The sequence below is a fragment of the Paroedura picta genome, chromosome 16 (genome assembly GCF_049243985.1).
Source record: "Paroedura picta isolate Pp20150507F chromosome 16, Ppicta_v3.0, whole genome shotgun sequence".
NCBI classification, from domain to species: domain Eukaryota; kingdom Metazoa; phylum Chordata; class Lepidosauria; order Squamata; family Gekkonidae; genus Paroedura; species Paroedura picta.
The window spans coordinates 5,417,060-5,432,326 of record NC_135384.1 but is presented as its reverse complement, the minus strand read 5'-3'; the positions used below and the strand labels follow the sequence as shown (position 1 = coordinate 5,432,326).

Sequence of the window (15,267 nt, the reverse complement as noted above, 5' to 3'; positions counted from 1 at the left end):
CCTAGGAATAGGGAGTCAGCCACAAAATGGCTGCCTAGGAAAGGGGAGTCAGGTACAAAATGGCTGCCTATGTAAGGGGAGGAGTCAGGTACAAAATGGCTACCTAGGGAAGGGGTGGAGTCAGGTACAAAATGGCTGCCTAGGAAAGGGGAGCCACGTACAAAATGGCTGCCTAGGAAAGGGGAGGAGTCAGCTACAAAATGGCTGCCTAGGAAAGGGGAGCCACCTACAAAATGGCTGCCTATGTAAGTGGAGGATTCAGCTACAAAATGGCTACCTAAGAAAGGAGTGGAGTTAACTACAAAATGGCTACCTATGCAAGGGGAGGAGTCAGCTACAAAATGGCTGCCTATGGAAGGGGAGTAGTCAGCTACAAAATAGCTGCCTAGGAAAGGGGAGGAATCAGGTACAAAATGGCTGCCTATGTAAGGGGAGGAGTCAGCTACAAAACGGCTACCTAGGGAAGGGGAGGAGTCAGGTACAAAATGGTTGCCTAGGGAAGGCGTGGAGTCAGCTACAAAATGGTTGCCTAGGAAAGGGGAGTTCTCAGCTACAAAATGGCTGCCATTAGAATGGGAGGAGTCAGTAACAAAATGGCTGGCTAGGAAAGGGGCGTCAGGTACAAAATGGCTGCCTATGTAATGGGAGGAGTCAGGTACAAAATGGCTACCTAGCGAAGGGGTGGAGTCAGGTACAAAATGGCTGCCTAGGAAAGGAGAGCCACCTACAAAATGGCTGCCTAGGAAAGGGGAGGGTTCAGCTACAAAATGGCTACCTAGGAATAGAGAGGAGTCAGCTACAAAATGGCTGACTAGGTAAGGGGAGGAGTCAGGTACAAAATGGCTACCTAGGGAAGGGGAGGAGTCAGCTACAAAATGGCTACCTAGGAAAGGGGAGCCACCTACAAAATGGCTGCCTATGTAAGGGGAGGATTCAGCTACAAAATGGCTACCTAAGAAAGGGGTGGAGTTAACTACAAAATGGCTATGCAAGGGGAGGAGTCAGCTACAAAATGGCTGCCTATGTAAGGGGAGGAGTCAGCTACAAAATGGCTACCTAGGGAAGGGGAGGAGTCAGCTACAAAATGGGTACCTAGGGAAGGGGAGGAGTCAGGTACAAAATGGCTGCCTATGGAAGGGGAGGAGTCAGCTACAAAATGGCTGCCTAGGGAAGGGGAGGAGTCAGCTACAATATGGTTGCCTAGGAAAGGGGTGTTCTCAGCTACAAAATGGCTGCCATTAGAATGGGAGGAGTCAGTAACAAAATGGCTGCCTAGGAAAGGGGAGTCAGGTACAAAATGGCTGCCTATGTAAGGGGAGGGGTCAGGTACAAAATGGCTACCTAAGAAAGGGGAGGAGTTAACTACAAAATGGCTACCTATGGAAAATGGATGCCTAGGAAAGGGGAGTTCTCAGCTACAAAATGGCTGCCATTAAAATGGGAGGAGTCAGTAACAAAATGGCTGCCTAGGAAACGGGAGTCAGTTACAAAATGGCTGCCTATGTAAAGGGAGGAGTCATGTACAAAATGGCTACCTAGGGAAGGGGTGGAGTCAGGTACAAAATGGCTGCCTAGGAAAGGGGAGCCATGTACAAAATGGCTACCTAGGAAAGGAGAGCCACCTACAAAATGGCTGCCTAGGAAAGGGGAGGAGTCAGCTACAAAATGGCTACTTAGGAATAGAGAGGAGTCAGCTACAAAATGGCTGACTAGGGAAGGGGAGGAGTCAGGTACAAAATGGCTACCTAGGGAAGGGGTGGAGTCAGGTACAAAATGGCTGCGTAGGAAAGGGGAGGAGTTAACTACAAAATGGCTACCTATGGAAGGGGAGGAGTCAGCTACAAAATGGCTGCCTATGGAAGGGGAGTAGTCAGCTACAAAATGGCTGCCTAGGAAAGGGGACAAATCAGGTACAAAATGGCTGCCTATGTAAGGAGAGGAGTCAGCTGCAAAATGGCTGCCTATGTAAGGGGAGGAGTCAGCTACAAAATGGCTACCTAGGGAAGGGGTGGAGTCAGGTACAAAATGGCTGCCTAGGAAAGGGGAGGAGTCAGCTACAAAATGGCTACCTAAGAAAGGGGAGTTCTCAGCTACATAATGGCTGCCATTAGAATGGGAGGAGTCAGGTAGAAAATGGCTGCCTAGGAAAGGGGAGTCAGGTACAAAATGGCTGCCTATGTAAGGGGAGGAGTCAGGTACAAAATGGCTACCTAGGGAAGGGGAGGAGTCAGGTACAAAATGGCTGCCTATGGAAGGGGAGGAGTCAGGTACAAAATGGCTTCCTAGGGAAGGGGAGGTGTCAGGTAGAAAATGGCTGCCTAGGAAAGGGGAGTCTGGTACAAAATGGCTGCCTAGGAAAGGGGTGGAGTCAGGTACAAAATGGCTGCCTAGGAAAGGGGTGGAGTCAGGTACAAAATGGCTACCTAGGGAAGGGGTGGAGTCAGGTACAAAATGGCTGCCTAGGAAAGGGGTGGAGTCAGGTACAAAATGGCTTCCTAGGAAAGGGGTGGAGTCAGGTACAAAATGGCTGCCTAGGAAAGGGGAGGAGTCAGGTACAAAATGGCTACCTAGGGAAGGGGTGGAGTCAGGTACAAAATGGCTGCCTAGGAAAGGGGAGCCATGTACAAAATGGCTGCCTAGGAAAGGGGAGGAGTCAGCTACAAAATGGCTGCCTAGGAAAGGGGAGCCACCTACAAAATGGCTGCCTATGTAAGGGGAGGAATCAGCTACAAAATGGCTACCTAAGAAAGGGGAGGAGTTAACTACAAAATGGCTACCTATGGAAAATGGTTGCCTAGGAAAGGGGAGTTCTCAGCTACAAAATGGCTGCCATTAGAATGGGAGGAGTCAGTAACAAAATGGCTGCCTAGGAAAGGGGAGTCAGGTACAAAATGGCTGCCTATGTAAGGGGAGGAGTCAGCTACAAAATGGCTACCTAGGGAAGGGGAGGAGTCAGGTGAAAAATGGCTGCCTAGGAAAGGGGAGTCAGGTACAAAATGGCTGCCTATGTAAGGGGAGGAGTCAGGTACAAAATGGCTACCTAGGGAAGGGGAGGAGTCAGGTAGAAAATGGCTGCCTAGGGAAGGGGAGGAGTCAGCTACAAAATGGTTGCCTAGGGAAGGGGAGGAGTCAGCTATAAAATGGCTGACTAGGGAAGGGGAGGAGCCAGCTACAAAATGGCTACCTAGGGAAGGGGTGGGGTCAGGTACAAAATGGCTGCCTTGGAAAGGGGAGGAGTCAGCTACAAAATGTCTGGCTAGGGCAGGGGTGGAGTCAGGTACAAAATGGTTGCCCTTCCCTAGGTAGCCATTTTGTAGCTGACTCCTCCCCTTCCATAGGCAGCCATTTTGTAGCTCACACCTCCCCTTTCATAGGCAGCCATTTTGTACCTGACTCCCCTTTCCTAGGCTCTCATTTTGTAGCTGACTCCTCCCCTTCCCTAGGTAGCCATTTTGTAGCTGACTCCTCCCCTTTCCTAGGTAGCCATTTTGTACCTGATTCCCCTTTCCTAGGCAGCTATTTTGTTATTGACTCCTCCCCTTCTAATGGCAGCCATTTTGTAGCTGACAACTCCCCTTTCCAAGTCAGCCATTTTGTACCTGACTCCACCTGTTCCCTAGGTAGTTATTTTGTAGCTGACTCCTCCCCTTCCCTTGTCAGCCATTTTGTAGCTGACTCCTCCCCTTCCTTAGTCAGCCATTTTGTAGCTGACTCCTCCCCTTCCCTAGTCAGCCATTTTGCACCTGACTCCTCCCCTTCCCTAAGTAGCCGTTTTGTAGCTGACTCATCCCCTTCCATAGGCAGCCATTTTTAGCTGACTCCTCCCCTTTCCTAGGTAGCCATTTTGTAGCTGATTCCACCTCATTTCATTTTTATCTGACTCCTCCCCTGCTCTAGGCAGCCATTTTGTAGCTGACTACTCCCCTTCCCTAGGTAGCCATTTTGTAGCTGACTCCTCCCCTTTCATAGGCAGCCATTTTGTACCTGACTCCTCCCCTTCCCTAGGTACCCATTTTATAGCTGAGTCCTCCCTTTTATAGGCAGCCATTTTGTACCTGACTCCTCCCCTTCCCTAGGTAGCCATTTTGTACCTGACTCCTCCAGCCTTCCCTAGGCAGCCATTTTGTACCTGATTCCTCCCCTTTCCTAGGCAGCCATTTTGGATCTGAATCCTCCCCTTCCCTAAGCAGCCATTTGGTAGCTGACTCCTCCCCTTCTCTAGGCAGCCATTTTCTAGCTGATTACACCCCTTATCATGGCAGCCATATTCTAGCTGACTCCTCCCCTTCTCTAGGTAGCCATTTTGTAGCTGACTCCTCCCTTCTCATGGCAGGAATTTTGTAGCTGACTCCTCCCCTTCTCCAGGCAGCCATTTTGTAGCTGACTCCTCCTCTTCTATTGGGAGACATTGTGTTGCTGACTCCTCCCTTTCTAATGGCAGCCATTTTGTAGCTGACAACTCCTTTTTCCTAGGGAGCCATTTTGTACCTGACTCCTCCCCTTCCCTCGGCAGCCATTTTGTAGCTGAAACCTCCCCTTCTCTAGGCAGCCATTTTCTAGCTGATTCCACCCCTTATCATGGCAGCCATTTTCTAGTTGACACCTCCCTTTACCTAGGCAGCCATTTTGTAGCTGACATCTCCCATTCCCTAGGCAACCATTTTGTAGTTGACTCCTCCCCTTCCCCAGGCAGTCATTTTGTAGCTGACTCCTCCCCTTGTCATGGCAGCCATTTTGTAGCAGACTCCTCCCCTTCCCTAGGTAGCCCTGTTTAGCTGACTCCTCACCTTCCTTTCTCATGGTATTTTGTAGCTGACTCCTCCCCTCATGACTCCTCAGCTTCAAAATGGCTGCCATGAGAAGGGGATTGTTTTGTAGACCTCACTTGAAGGCTGGGTGCTCAGGCAGGAGAGAGAGAAGGGTTTAACTTACCTAATAGAGGTGTTTAGAGCAGAGTTTCTTGACGATCCTGGAAGGGATCCCTAATTGATGGGAGTTAATTAATTGTTTATATATATATTAATTGGTAAACATCAGTTGATATCCGGTTATATGGATCCCCCTCACCCCTCCCCAAATGGCTAATGATGGACCTGGAGAGGGTGGAGGGGGGTAGGCTCTGCTTCCCAACCATATTCTGGACAATCATACCATTTCTGGGGTTTCTTGAAGCCTGAACAATGCTTCAGCGGTTTCTCAACAGTAAAACAGTTGAGAAAGGCTGGATTAATGTTTAACTTCCTAACAGAATGACATTAACTGAGCAGAGAAGCCTGAAACAGGCGGGCAAAAGATCTGACTGATAGGAATTCCAGGGTTCTCGATTAACACGATTTATGACTTTTTTAATGTGCAGGTCCCTGCAATTCTGACAACGCTCTTGTTCCCTACCCAGGCAATGGGATGATGGAGGAGGAAACCGGATTTCCTGAGAATGCATCATCCCACGAAAGCGCAGCTCGGACCCTCCAAGACACCTGCACGGGCCCAGAGAAGCCCCAGATAACTTCCCCGCGCTTCCGACGTCGGCGGAGGCGCTCCAACGCGCCGGGTTTGGGGGGCTACATCAACATCCTGGGCATCCTGGAAGACCCGCCTCCCGCCCCTTTGACCCGGCGCGTGCCGGAGAAGCCCTTCCACTGCACCGACTGCGGAAAGAGCTTCTCACAGAGCTCCAACCTGATCGAGCACCAGCGCATCCACACGGGGGAGCGCCCCTTCACGTGCGGCGAGTGCGAGAAGAGCTTCAGCCGCAGCAGCACCCTGGTGGAGCACCAGCGCACCCACACGGGCGAGAAGCCTTACACGTGTCAGGAGTGCGGGCGGGGCTTCACCCGGAGCTCCACCCTCACGGAGCACCAGCGCACCCACACCGGGGAGACGCCCTTCCCGTGCCGGGAGTGCGGGAAGGCCTTCAGCCGCACCTCCAACCTGGTCAAGCACCTGCGCACCCACTCGGGCGAGAAGCCCTACTCCTGCACCCTCTGCGGGAAGCGCTTCTCCCTCAGCTCCAACCTCCTCAAGCACGAGCGCACCCATTCGGGGGAGAAGCCCTTCCCTTGCGCCCTCTGCGGGAAGTGCTTCAAGAAGAAGACCCACCTGGTGTCCCACCACCGCGTGCACACCGGGGAGCGGCCCTACCGGTGCGAGGAGTGCGGGAAGTGCTTCTCCCAGAGCTCCATCCTCATCGAGCACCAGCGGATCCACACCGGCGAGAAGCCCTACAAGTGCGCGGACTGCGGGAAGAGCTTCTGTGTCAGCTCCAACCTCATCAAGCACCAGAGGATCCACACCGGGGAGAAGCCGTACGAGTGCCCGGCCTGCGGGAAAGCTTTCCGCTACAAGCCTCAGTTCACCCGGCACCAGAAACAGATGCATTCGGGGGAGGGCAGATCGGGGACTGCTCTCGCCGTTAGCCCCTGGGCAGAGACGACGGCCATCCTGCAAGCGTCCGAAAAGGCGTAGAGCTCTTCTGTGGTCTTCGTTCCCCTTCTTCTTCCCCTTCCCTCACAACTCTTGGCCCCTGTGGCCCACGACTTTCAGAGGCTGGAATTCCACCATTTTTTGGGCCTTGAATCTAGTAGTTTCCTGTGGGCCTGTCAACCCAGACATCAGAGCTCTCTCCACTGCTGCTCTGTTCTGACTGAGTTGTCTGGCCTGGGATTTTTTAGTGCATAACCCTGCAGTGGGCAGCATCTTTCCCCTTCCCCCCCCTAAAAAAAACTGCACACCATCAAGCTGCAAGCGACTCACAGCAAGAAACAAACAGGGGTGTTTTACTATTGCCTTCCTCTTCCTCGGGGGGGGGTATCTCTCATCCAAGTAATAATAATAATGATAATAATTTTATTTTTATAGCCCACCCTCCCTGGTTGGCTCAAGGTGGGTACCCAAGTACTAACCGTGGCAGGAAGAGACTGGGAGACTTTGCATTCGGAGCCACTGCCAAACCTCTGTTGGGATGCTCAGTTACTCTCCCACCCTTTCTTATCCAAAGCTTTCCTGTTAATGAGGGGTTGGGGCCGGTCATGTTTTGTTCTCAATGCTCCTCCTTCCATCAGCCCCCTTCCTCCATTCTGTTTCTATCCAGGCGAGTCCCATGGTCCCACAGCACATGCTTGGTCAGAGTGAAAAAGGACACACCTTTTTATTTTTACCTGAAGAAAAGACATCTGGATCCAGTCCGAGGACCTGAGCAGCAGACCTTTGGACTGTCTCTGCAGCAGAGCGCATTTCCTCTTCTGTCAGCGCATCCGTTTGCTCGAAGGCTCATGGGTCTTACGCAAATGGAAATCTTCGCAGAAGAGGAAGCTTGTTCCGAGGCCGAGGCCGTCTAGAACGCACAGAACACGGCCGTAGGAGCCAAGCCGTTACATTCAGAATTGAGCTATCATGTTCTGACCCGAAAGAATTTGTCCCTCCTAGCCTGTCATGGATCCTGAAACATTTCACAGAGAACGTCTAGAAACGGCCATGAAAGTCTGCAGAAGAATAAGGCTGGGCAGCGATATCCGGTTGCCAGCTCCTAGTTAGGGAAGACCCAGAGTTTTAAGAATGGAGTTTTAATAGTGGGCTGCCAGTTTCCAGGTGATTGGCCAAAAATACAAAATGGGACATCCAGTGTATAGCAGCTGTGCAGAAGGAAAAAAAACTCCACTGTGCAAAGATAACCCAAGAAAAATTTGTACGGTATAGAAAAAAGCTTTATCCAGTGCTCTGAAAGCACAAACAAAACACAGTATACAACAAAGATATTGAGGACGCAGTCGTGAGCCAAACACAGGATTTAGTAGCATTCCTACAGCTTCTTAGTATCTTTGTAGCATTACTGTGTTTTGTTTGTGCTTTCAGAGCATTGGATAAAGCTAAACTCCAGGTGATGGCTCCAGGTAATCTACTGGGGTTACTACTCATCTTCAGGTGACGGGGGATCAGTTCCCGTGGAGAAAATGGCTGCTTTTGTGTCATTATACCCCACTGAAGTCCCCTCCCACTTCTAAACCTCGTCCATTCCTGGCTCCAAATCCAAAATCTCCAGAGATCTCCCAACACAGAGCTGGCAAATTGGGGAGGAGACAATAACATCATACAGCCCTCACTCCAGAGCAGCCATTTTCTCTGGGGATCTAATCTATCATCTGGAGGTGGCTTGTAATTCCAGGAGAACTCCCGGTTCTACCTGGAGGCTGGCAGCCCCTTTCTCCATGTTAATTCATAGATGATTAATGGCTCCATTGTTTTAAGGCTCCCCTGAGCCTTCGGGGAGGGCGGTATATAAATCTAAATAAATAAAATAATAAAATAAATAAAATAATAAGGACACTCAGTGGCACTCTGGTTTCTGTTATTGAATGCCCTGGAAATGTGATTAAAAAAAAAACAAAACGAGATCTCTTGGGTGGGGTGGGGACAGGAGGAATCTTCATCCGTGAACCGATTGTACGTTCCCTAAACTTTGTTCATTATAAAGAAAAAATAAATGTTATTCTCCGAGTTACTTTGTTGACTATGGCCATCCTTTAAACAAAAATCTCTGTGCACATGGGACATTTTGACATCACAGATCGGGTAGGTTTATTTCATGGGACGCAGTCAACAAAAGGTGGCATCAGTTGCTCTGGGCCATGCGAGAAGCGAATGCTTTGCTGAGTTTGCTGCTGTTTTCGCCCTGCCACCATTTCCTCTTTAACCAGAGGCCAGCGGTCAACATTGAAGGGGGAAGTGGCTGTGTGGCAGAGCACACGCTTTGCACGTAGAAGTCCTGGGTTTGATCCCTGCTGCCTCCGGTTGAAAGATCCCAGGGGGCTGAGGAAAGAGCCTGACAAATTAATGATAAACAAACCGATGCCATCCAGTACAAAGGTTATACAGAACTGGAATAAAATGGAACAGAGAGCAGCCCAGAGCCGTATGGAAGGGCGGTATATGAATCTAAAATAAATAAATAAAAATAAATACCTTGTCCTTTTTGCCTTTTTACAAATGGAAGAATCCCCAGAGTGCTTTCCAGTTTGATAAATGCCTTTGTGTTATAACTTTCTTCAGTGGCAAATGATCCTTTTACGTTTGTTAAAAAAGCTTTCCAAAAGAACTGCAAATCCAACACGAGACCCGCTGGCCTTGAAGAAATATAATATAAATTTCATTTTAATGTGGATCAAAGGTGCGGAAGGCTGCAAGGTTGTGAATGAAGCCTTCATTTCTAGAAAGTGCTTCAGGAAATGGAGGCTTGATCAACAACCCGCATCAGCAGCTGGTAAAATCTGTTTTGCCCTTTCCCAGTGAAACACGACCGTATCGTGGGGATCCCAACCTCCAGGTGGGACAGGGAGTTCTCCCAGAGCTGCACCGCCTCTCTGGACTACAGAGATCAGTTTCCCTGGAGAAAATCGCCGCTTCAGAGGGCAGCACTGTGTCCTTGCTGAGCTCTTTCTCATCCTCAGGCTCTCATCCTGCCCTGGCTCTGTCCTCGGTCCTCCAGGAATTCCCCACCTTTGAGTTGACAACCCGACCGAATTGTTAACGGCTACATGTTTCCTCCACGCCTGGATATTGGCCGTGCTATTTGTTCAAGCTGCTTTTGTTTAGAGTCCATCCTAGGACTGTTGCCTTTCTTGTCTGAAACTGCTTCTGAGAGCGCGATGCTCGAGACAGAGAATTTAAACATACAAATGCTCCCAGTTGCTGCCTTTCTCGGTCTCTAAGCACCATAGCGCTTTTAAGACCAACGAAGATGTGAGCTTTCGAGTGCATGCAACTTCCTCAGGCCTCAGAGCGCCTGCACTCGAAAGCTCATGCCGTGAATAAATCTTTGTTGAACTCTAATTGTGTTGTACTGCTTCAGGCCGACCTACCTACAAGCGATTGGAGGGCCTTAAAGGAGCGGGAAGCCCTGGCTTCCTCCAGCCCTTGCCTCGCCTTGCGAGTTTCTTCTGGTTCCCTAGCAACCGCCTCCAGCATGCCTCTTCCTCCCCTCTCCCTTTGATTCCCCCGGCATCATGTGAACTGGTGTGAGGATGTGACATCATCAGTGGGTTCCCTCGGCCACTCGGCAGGCGATACCGCTCTGCAAGCCATGGGGCCGGGATAACTGTCTCAGGCTCTGGGGCCGAGCGCTCTTCTGTCTCTGGGGAGCGGGTGGAGGAAGGGGTGGGCTGGGAGGCACTGCGGAAACGTCTTCAGGTTGACAGGAGCTGGTGCAACTGCCCGGGATGGACAAGAAGGATGTGCAAGAGACAGAGGAATGGGAGAGATTTGGAAACGCAGGTAAGACTGGAGCACAGATTCTTGGTTAGGAAGCAAGATGCGCCCACCTCGTCTCATGTTTAACCCGTGTTAAAAACAGAAAGGAGGAGATTCCTTTCGCTGGGGTGTCAAAATGTAAGAGGACGGAGATTTCTGGGGGGCACAGGAATCCTCTTTAGACAGAGCTCTTCAGAACAAAAACGATGTGTCTGGGTGATGTTGCACATGCTGATGGAAATGCCTACGCATTTGAAAAATTGCGCATGTGAGAAATTGTTTTGATAAATGGCAAACTTGGGAGATACACAGAACTCTTCTTCAGGTTGTTTCTCCACAACCTTAAAGGTGGTTCAATTGCCAAAACAGCTACTGAAGCAAAAGCTATAAATCTGATTTTGTATAATCCTTACGGCGATGAAAAACAAGGGGCTCTATGGAGATGGGTAGCAGCAATATTCAGAAAAGGAGACCCCCCCCCCCCCAAGTTATATTCTGTAGGACTGGAGTGGTTTGGGACAATAAAAGGACAGCACTGAAAAAGGAATGGATTACAGTGTTTGGTCACAATCTTATAATAAGCATTATATAAGTGACAGTCACAGTCCTCTTAGAGTTGTTCTCACAGAGCAGTTCTCTCAGAGCTCTCTCAGCCCCCCCCCCCCACACACACACACACACAGGATGTCTGTTTTGGGAAGAGGAAGGGAAGGTGATTGTATGCTGCTTTGAAACTCCTTCAGGCAGTAGTAAGTGGGGTATAAAAAACAACTCTTTTTTTCCCATGCTACTTATCTAACAGTAGAGTCCTGCTAATGCTGGGTTTAAATGTGAGGCTGCCTGAGGTGAAAGAATCTGCCCACGGGAGCTATGCATGTCTTGCTTGAACTGTGTTGGGGCAAAGCAATGACTTGGCATGTTTAAACCAGCCCTTAGCCTGACCATGTGCCCAACCAAGTTTCTTGGGCTCTGCTCTGAGACGCTTCTGGACCACGGAAAGCCCTGCAGGTCAGCGGAGGTGTCTGAGCGGTTGACTGCCGGTAGCTTCCCATGCAAACGGGTCGCTGGGATAGAGAACCTGGCTTCCCTGGGGCCAAGAGTAAGATTGCGGTATCCTTAATGATTTTGCTCACCTCCCTCAGCGGATCCCGTTTCTGTTTTCAAATAAAAGGTGCTGTGTTTGGAAGGCACGAGACGGACGATTTCCCAGAGGAGGTCCTGGAGGAAGAAGAGGAAATGAAGGAGCTGTTGCTGGAAGCCCCTCCAAGTCCTGAGCTGGGGGAGATGGGGCTGGGGAGCGAGGGCAGCCCGGGGAGACAGCTCAGAGGCCGGGAAAGCAGAAGCACGAGGAAGGCAGGACCGCACCGCCCGAACAATTCACCAATCCCCGGTCTCTGCAGAAGTCCGGAACAAGAGTGGCGAAGTCAGCTGAGAAGGCACCAGTCCAGGGAAGCTTCCCACGATCCCCCGGGATTTATCAACCTTCTGGGGATCTTGGAGCCGCCCCCTCCTCCCCCCGCCGGCCGCAGGCAGGCTGAGAAGCCCTACCACTGCACTGAGTGTGGGAAGAGCTTCTCGCAAAGCTCGGTGCTGATCGAACACCAGAGGATCCACACGGGGGAGCGGCCCTTTGTGTGCAACGTGTGCGGGAAACGCTTCTCCCAGAGCTCCACACTGATGGGCCACCAAAGGATCCACACCGGAGAGAAACCCTTCGCCTGTCCCGAGTGCGGGCGGGGATTCAGCCGCAGCTCGGCCCTGACCGAGCACCAGCGCACCCACACCGGGGAGACGCCCTTCCCGTGCCGGGAGTGCGGGAAGGCCTTCAGCCGCACCTCCAACCTGGTCAAGCACCTGCGCACCCACTCGGGCGAGAAGCCCTACTCCTGCACCCTCTGCGGGAAGCGCTTCTCCCTCAGCTCCAACCTCCTCAAGCACGAGCGCACCCATTCGGGGGAGAAGCCCTTCCCCTGCCCGCTCTGCGGGAAATGCTTCAAGAAGAAGACCCACTTAGTCTCCCACAACCGCGTGCACACCGGGGAGCGGCCCTACCGGTGCGAGGAGTGCGGGAAGTGCTTCTCCCAGAGCTCGTCCCTCATCGAGCACCAGCGGATCCACACCGGCGAGAAGCCCTACAAGTGCGCCCAGTGCGGCCGAGGATTCTATGTCAATTCTAAACTGGTCAAACATCAGAGGATCCACACGGGCGAGAAACCTTACGCCTGCTCTGCCTGTGGGAAAACCTTTCGGTACAAGCAGCAGTTCCCCCGCCACCAGGCCCACGTTCACCCCGGGGAGGACCACGTGTCTGTGCTCACCTTGGGACCCGGCGTGAATGTGCTACTCGCGTAGACCAGCCCCTGGCTTTGGATTCTACAGAAACTGACTCCAGTTAAAGGCGTGAGTCCTGCCAAAATTGGGCGGTCCGTGAACTGCCTAGCCAAGGGTCTTATTGCTGACTTACTGAGCCGGTCTTGGGAGCTCCCCAAAATATTTCTGCTCACATCAATGCAGTCCACACTTAGGCATTTTGATTAGGAAGTCAGTCCCACTGATCTGATCTGAGTCGCTCATGGGCTTACTTCCAAGTGAAGCATGCATTGGGTTCCAATCAGACTTGGGTGGCCGGGCTTCCGATACAAGTTTTGGCCTCTTGTTCAAGAACCACCCTCTAGAATTACGGTGATTCTGTTAATTGCCTCCGTAGCACGTCACAGGGAAACGTAAGGGAAATAAGCCAAGGCCATATTTGTTTCAGAATGTATTTATGGTAGTGCTGAGGGAGTCGCCAACTTAATACGCTGTTTTAAAAGGAAGAGATGCTTAAGGATTATGTTAATAGAAGGACAATGTCTTGTGCGATGCACCAAGGCCAAGATTGTTCACTACTGGCGCCACCAACCTCCTTTCCTTTCATGTATTGATGGTATCAATCGCTGACAACCAGTTTAGTGGAAAGGCAACATGAGTTTCTGAGGGCCTTATTTTTAGTATGTTTGCAGTATAGCCTATGTAACCTAGTTATACAGAAGGCTACAAAACTAGTTAGAAACGCAACATTAGGCCAAGTTGATATAACAGTCCCTGGAGCATCAAGTCAGATTCCAAACATTACTTCTCCAAATTATCCACATAGTAATAACCACAGGCTGTTTCTGGGCATCCAGCTTGAGAGCCAGCTTGGTGTAGAGGTTAGGAGCACAGACTTCTAATCTGACGAGCCGGGTTTGATTCCCCGCTCCCCCACGTGCAACCAGCTGGGTGACCTTGGGCTCGACACAGAGCTGATAAAGCTGTTCTGACCGAGCAGTGATATCAGGGCTCTCTCAGCCTCACTCACCTCACTGGGTGTCTGTTGTGGGGAGAGGAAAGGGAAGGCGATTGTAAGCCGCTTTGAGACTCCTTCGGGTAGAGAAAAGCGGCATATAAGAACCAACTCTTCTTCTTCCTCTTCTTCCTCCTCGGGAAACAAAAGGCCTTAGTCCCATTTCGGTTAAGGGGGAGCAACAGAATTGCTCATTTCCCAACCTTAAGATGTTAAATAAATTTTATAGTGTCGTCCTTGGAGGAGCAAGCAAAATGTGTAGAATACCTATCCTGTGTGTGTAATAGTTTTGTGTTCCTGATTTTAACTGTGAAAGTTTCCTTCCCTCCATTTGGCTCTTAAATGAATCATTAAAAAACATAGACATTTTGGTCTCAACATGTGTTGGCTTTGTCTGCAGCACCCTGATTTTGTTCTAGAAATGTGGGGAGTTAAGTGAAGGTTCGCTCTTCACCCGGCCTCAAACGACTTCTGCCCTCAAAAACAGCTACAAAAACTAAATTGGGTCAGGAGGGATCCAGTGCAGAGCATTCTGAGGTGCCGTCCATGTAAAATTGCCAACCTCCAAGTGGGGCCTGAAGATCACCCCAAATTACAATTGATCTCCAGAGAACAGAGATGAATTTCCTTTCAGAAAGTGTCTGCTTTTTCTCAGTTATCCCTTTCCAAGTCCTGTCCTCCTCTCCACCCCTTAATCTCCAGCTCTCAGAATTGGCGCAATTGTGCAGGATATGATTGAGAATAATAGCTCTTTACAGGACCACCTGGGGCCCCTCCCCTTCCTACCTCCAGACCCATCATTGGCCATTTTTGGAAGAGGGTTTACATGATTGATATATGTTTAACAAATTTAAATATATATAAAAAAAATAATTAAAGTTCACCAATTTGGCAAACCGTTCCAGGGCCATCAGGAAACCCCAGGGTTCACAAAGCCCTGGCTGATAAAACCTGCTCTAATGACAGGTAGCTCTTTCTGACACAGCCTGAAGGGCAGATGCTTTACATCCCTTACTGGGTATTTTGACAAGCCACATTTTGATCTCCAGGTAGGTCGAAGACATTAATTCGCACCCCATTTTACTCCAGGAGGGGAAAGTGTCTTTCAGCCGCTCCCATAATTTTGGCAGATTGCCTATCTCTTCAGAGAAGAAGGGGGGGAGGGATCACATAATTACTTTTATTGACACAATTGGGCAAACTGCCCAGTTCTACAGAACCCTTCAGCAGGCAGATGTTATGTGAATTGAAATAAACGCAGGAGGGGACAGCAAATGTTCCAGGCCGAGAGCTCAAAGCCACTGGCAGGCTCAGTTGGGCTGGGAGGGTCAGATTTCAGCCCTTGCATGGCAAACAACGGCAGGAAAAACAGCACGAGCTGGACTAGGAAAATCTGCTCTCCACCACCTTCCATTCTTGTTGTTATCCACCCTGGGTCAACCGGATAGGGCGGGCTATAAAAATAAAAATATTATCGGGGCAGTATACAAATGTAAACAACAACAATAATATTTTGGGCAACCACCTCTGGGTGAAGCTCTGGGATGTTTCGTGCGATTCGGGCGGGGCCATTTCCAGATCGGATGTCTCCTAGCAACCTGCCCGCGCACGGCCCCGTCACGTGCCCCGCGGGCCGTCAACGTCACAATCGCGCGCCGGACCCCGCGCGGCCCGTCTCGCGGCGCCCCTCCGCCCCCCCC

At 50.6% G+C, this 15,267-nt stretch overlaps 1 protein-coding gene and 1 long non-coding RNA gene across 2 annotated transcripts in view; one reads left to right on the top strand and one right to left on the bottom strand.

The window, feature by feature from the left end:
- LOC143826142 (uncharacterized) overlaps positions 1–13,940 on the top strand; it is a 27,148-nt gene extending 13,208 nt beyond the window's left edge. Inside the window, exons 3-4 of the mRNA XM_077314792.1 lie at positions 5,357–6,374; positions 11,772–13,940. Of these exons, the coding sequence (XP_077170907.1) occupies positions 5,357–6,374; positions 11,772–12,594 (1,841 nt within the window). The 3' untranslated portion in view covers positions 12,595–13,940. The remainder of the gene's footprint in view (positions 1–5,356; positions 6,375–11,771) is intronic.
- LOC143826143 (uncharacterized) lies at positions 8,550–15,267 on the bottom strand. The gene is made up of 4 exons (XR_013227010.1): positions 15,093–15,267; positions 11,376–11,460; positions 8,959–9,119; positions 8,550–8,818 (listed from the first exon to the last, which is right to left on the bottom strand). It is a non-coding gene; the product is annotated as an uncharacterized LOC143826143 (long non-coding RNA).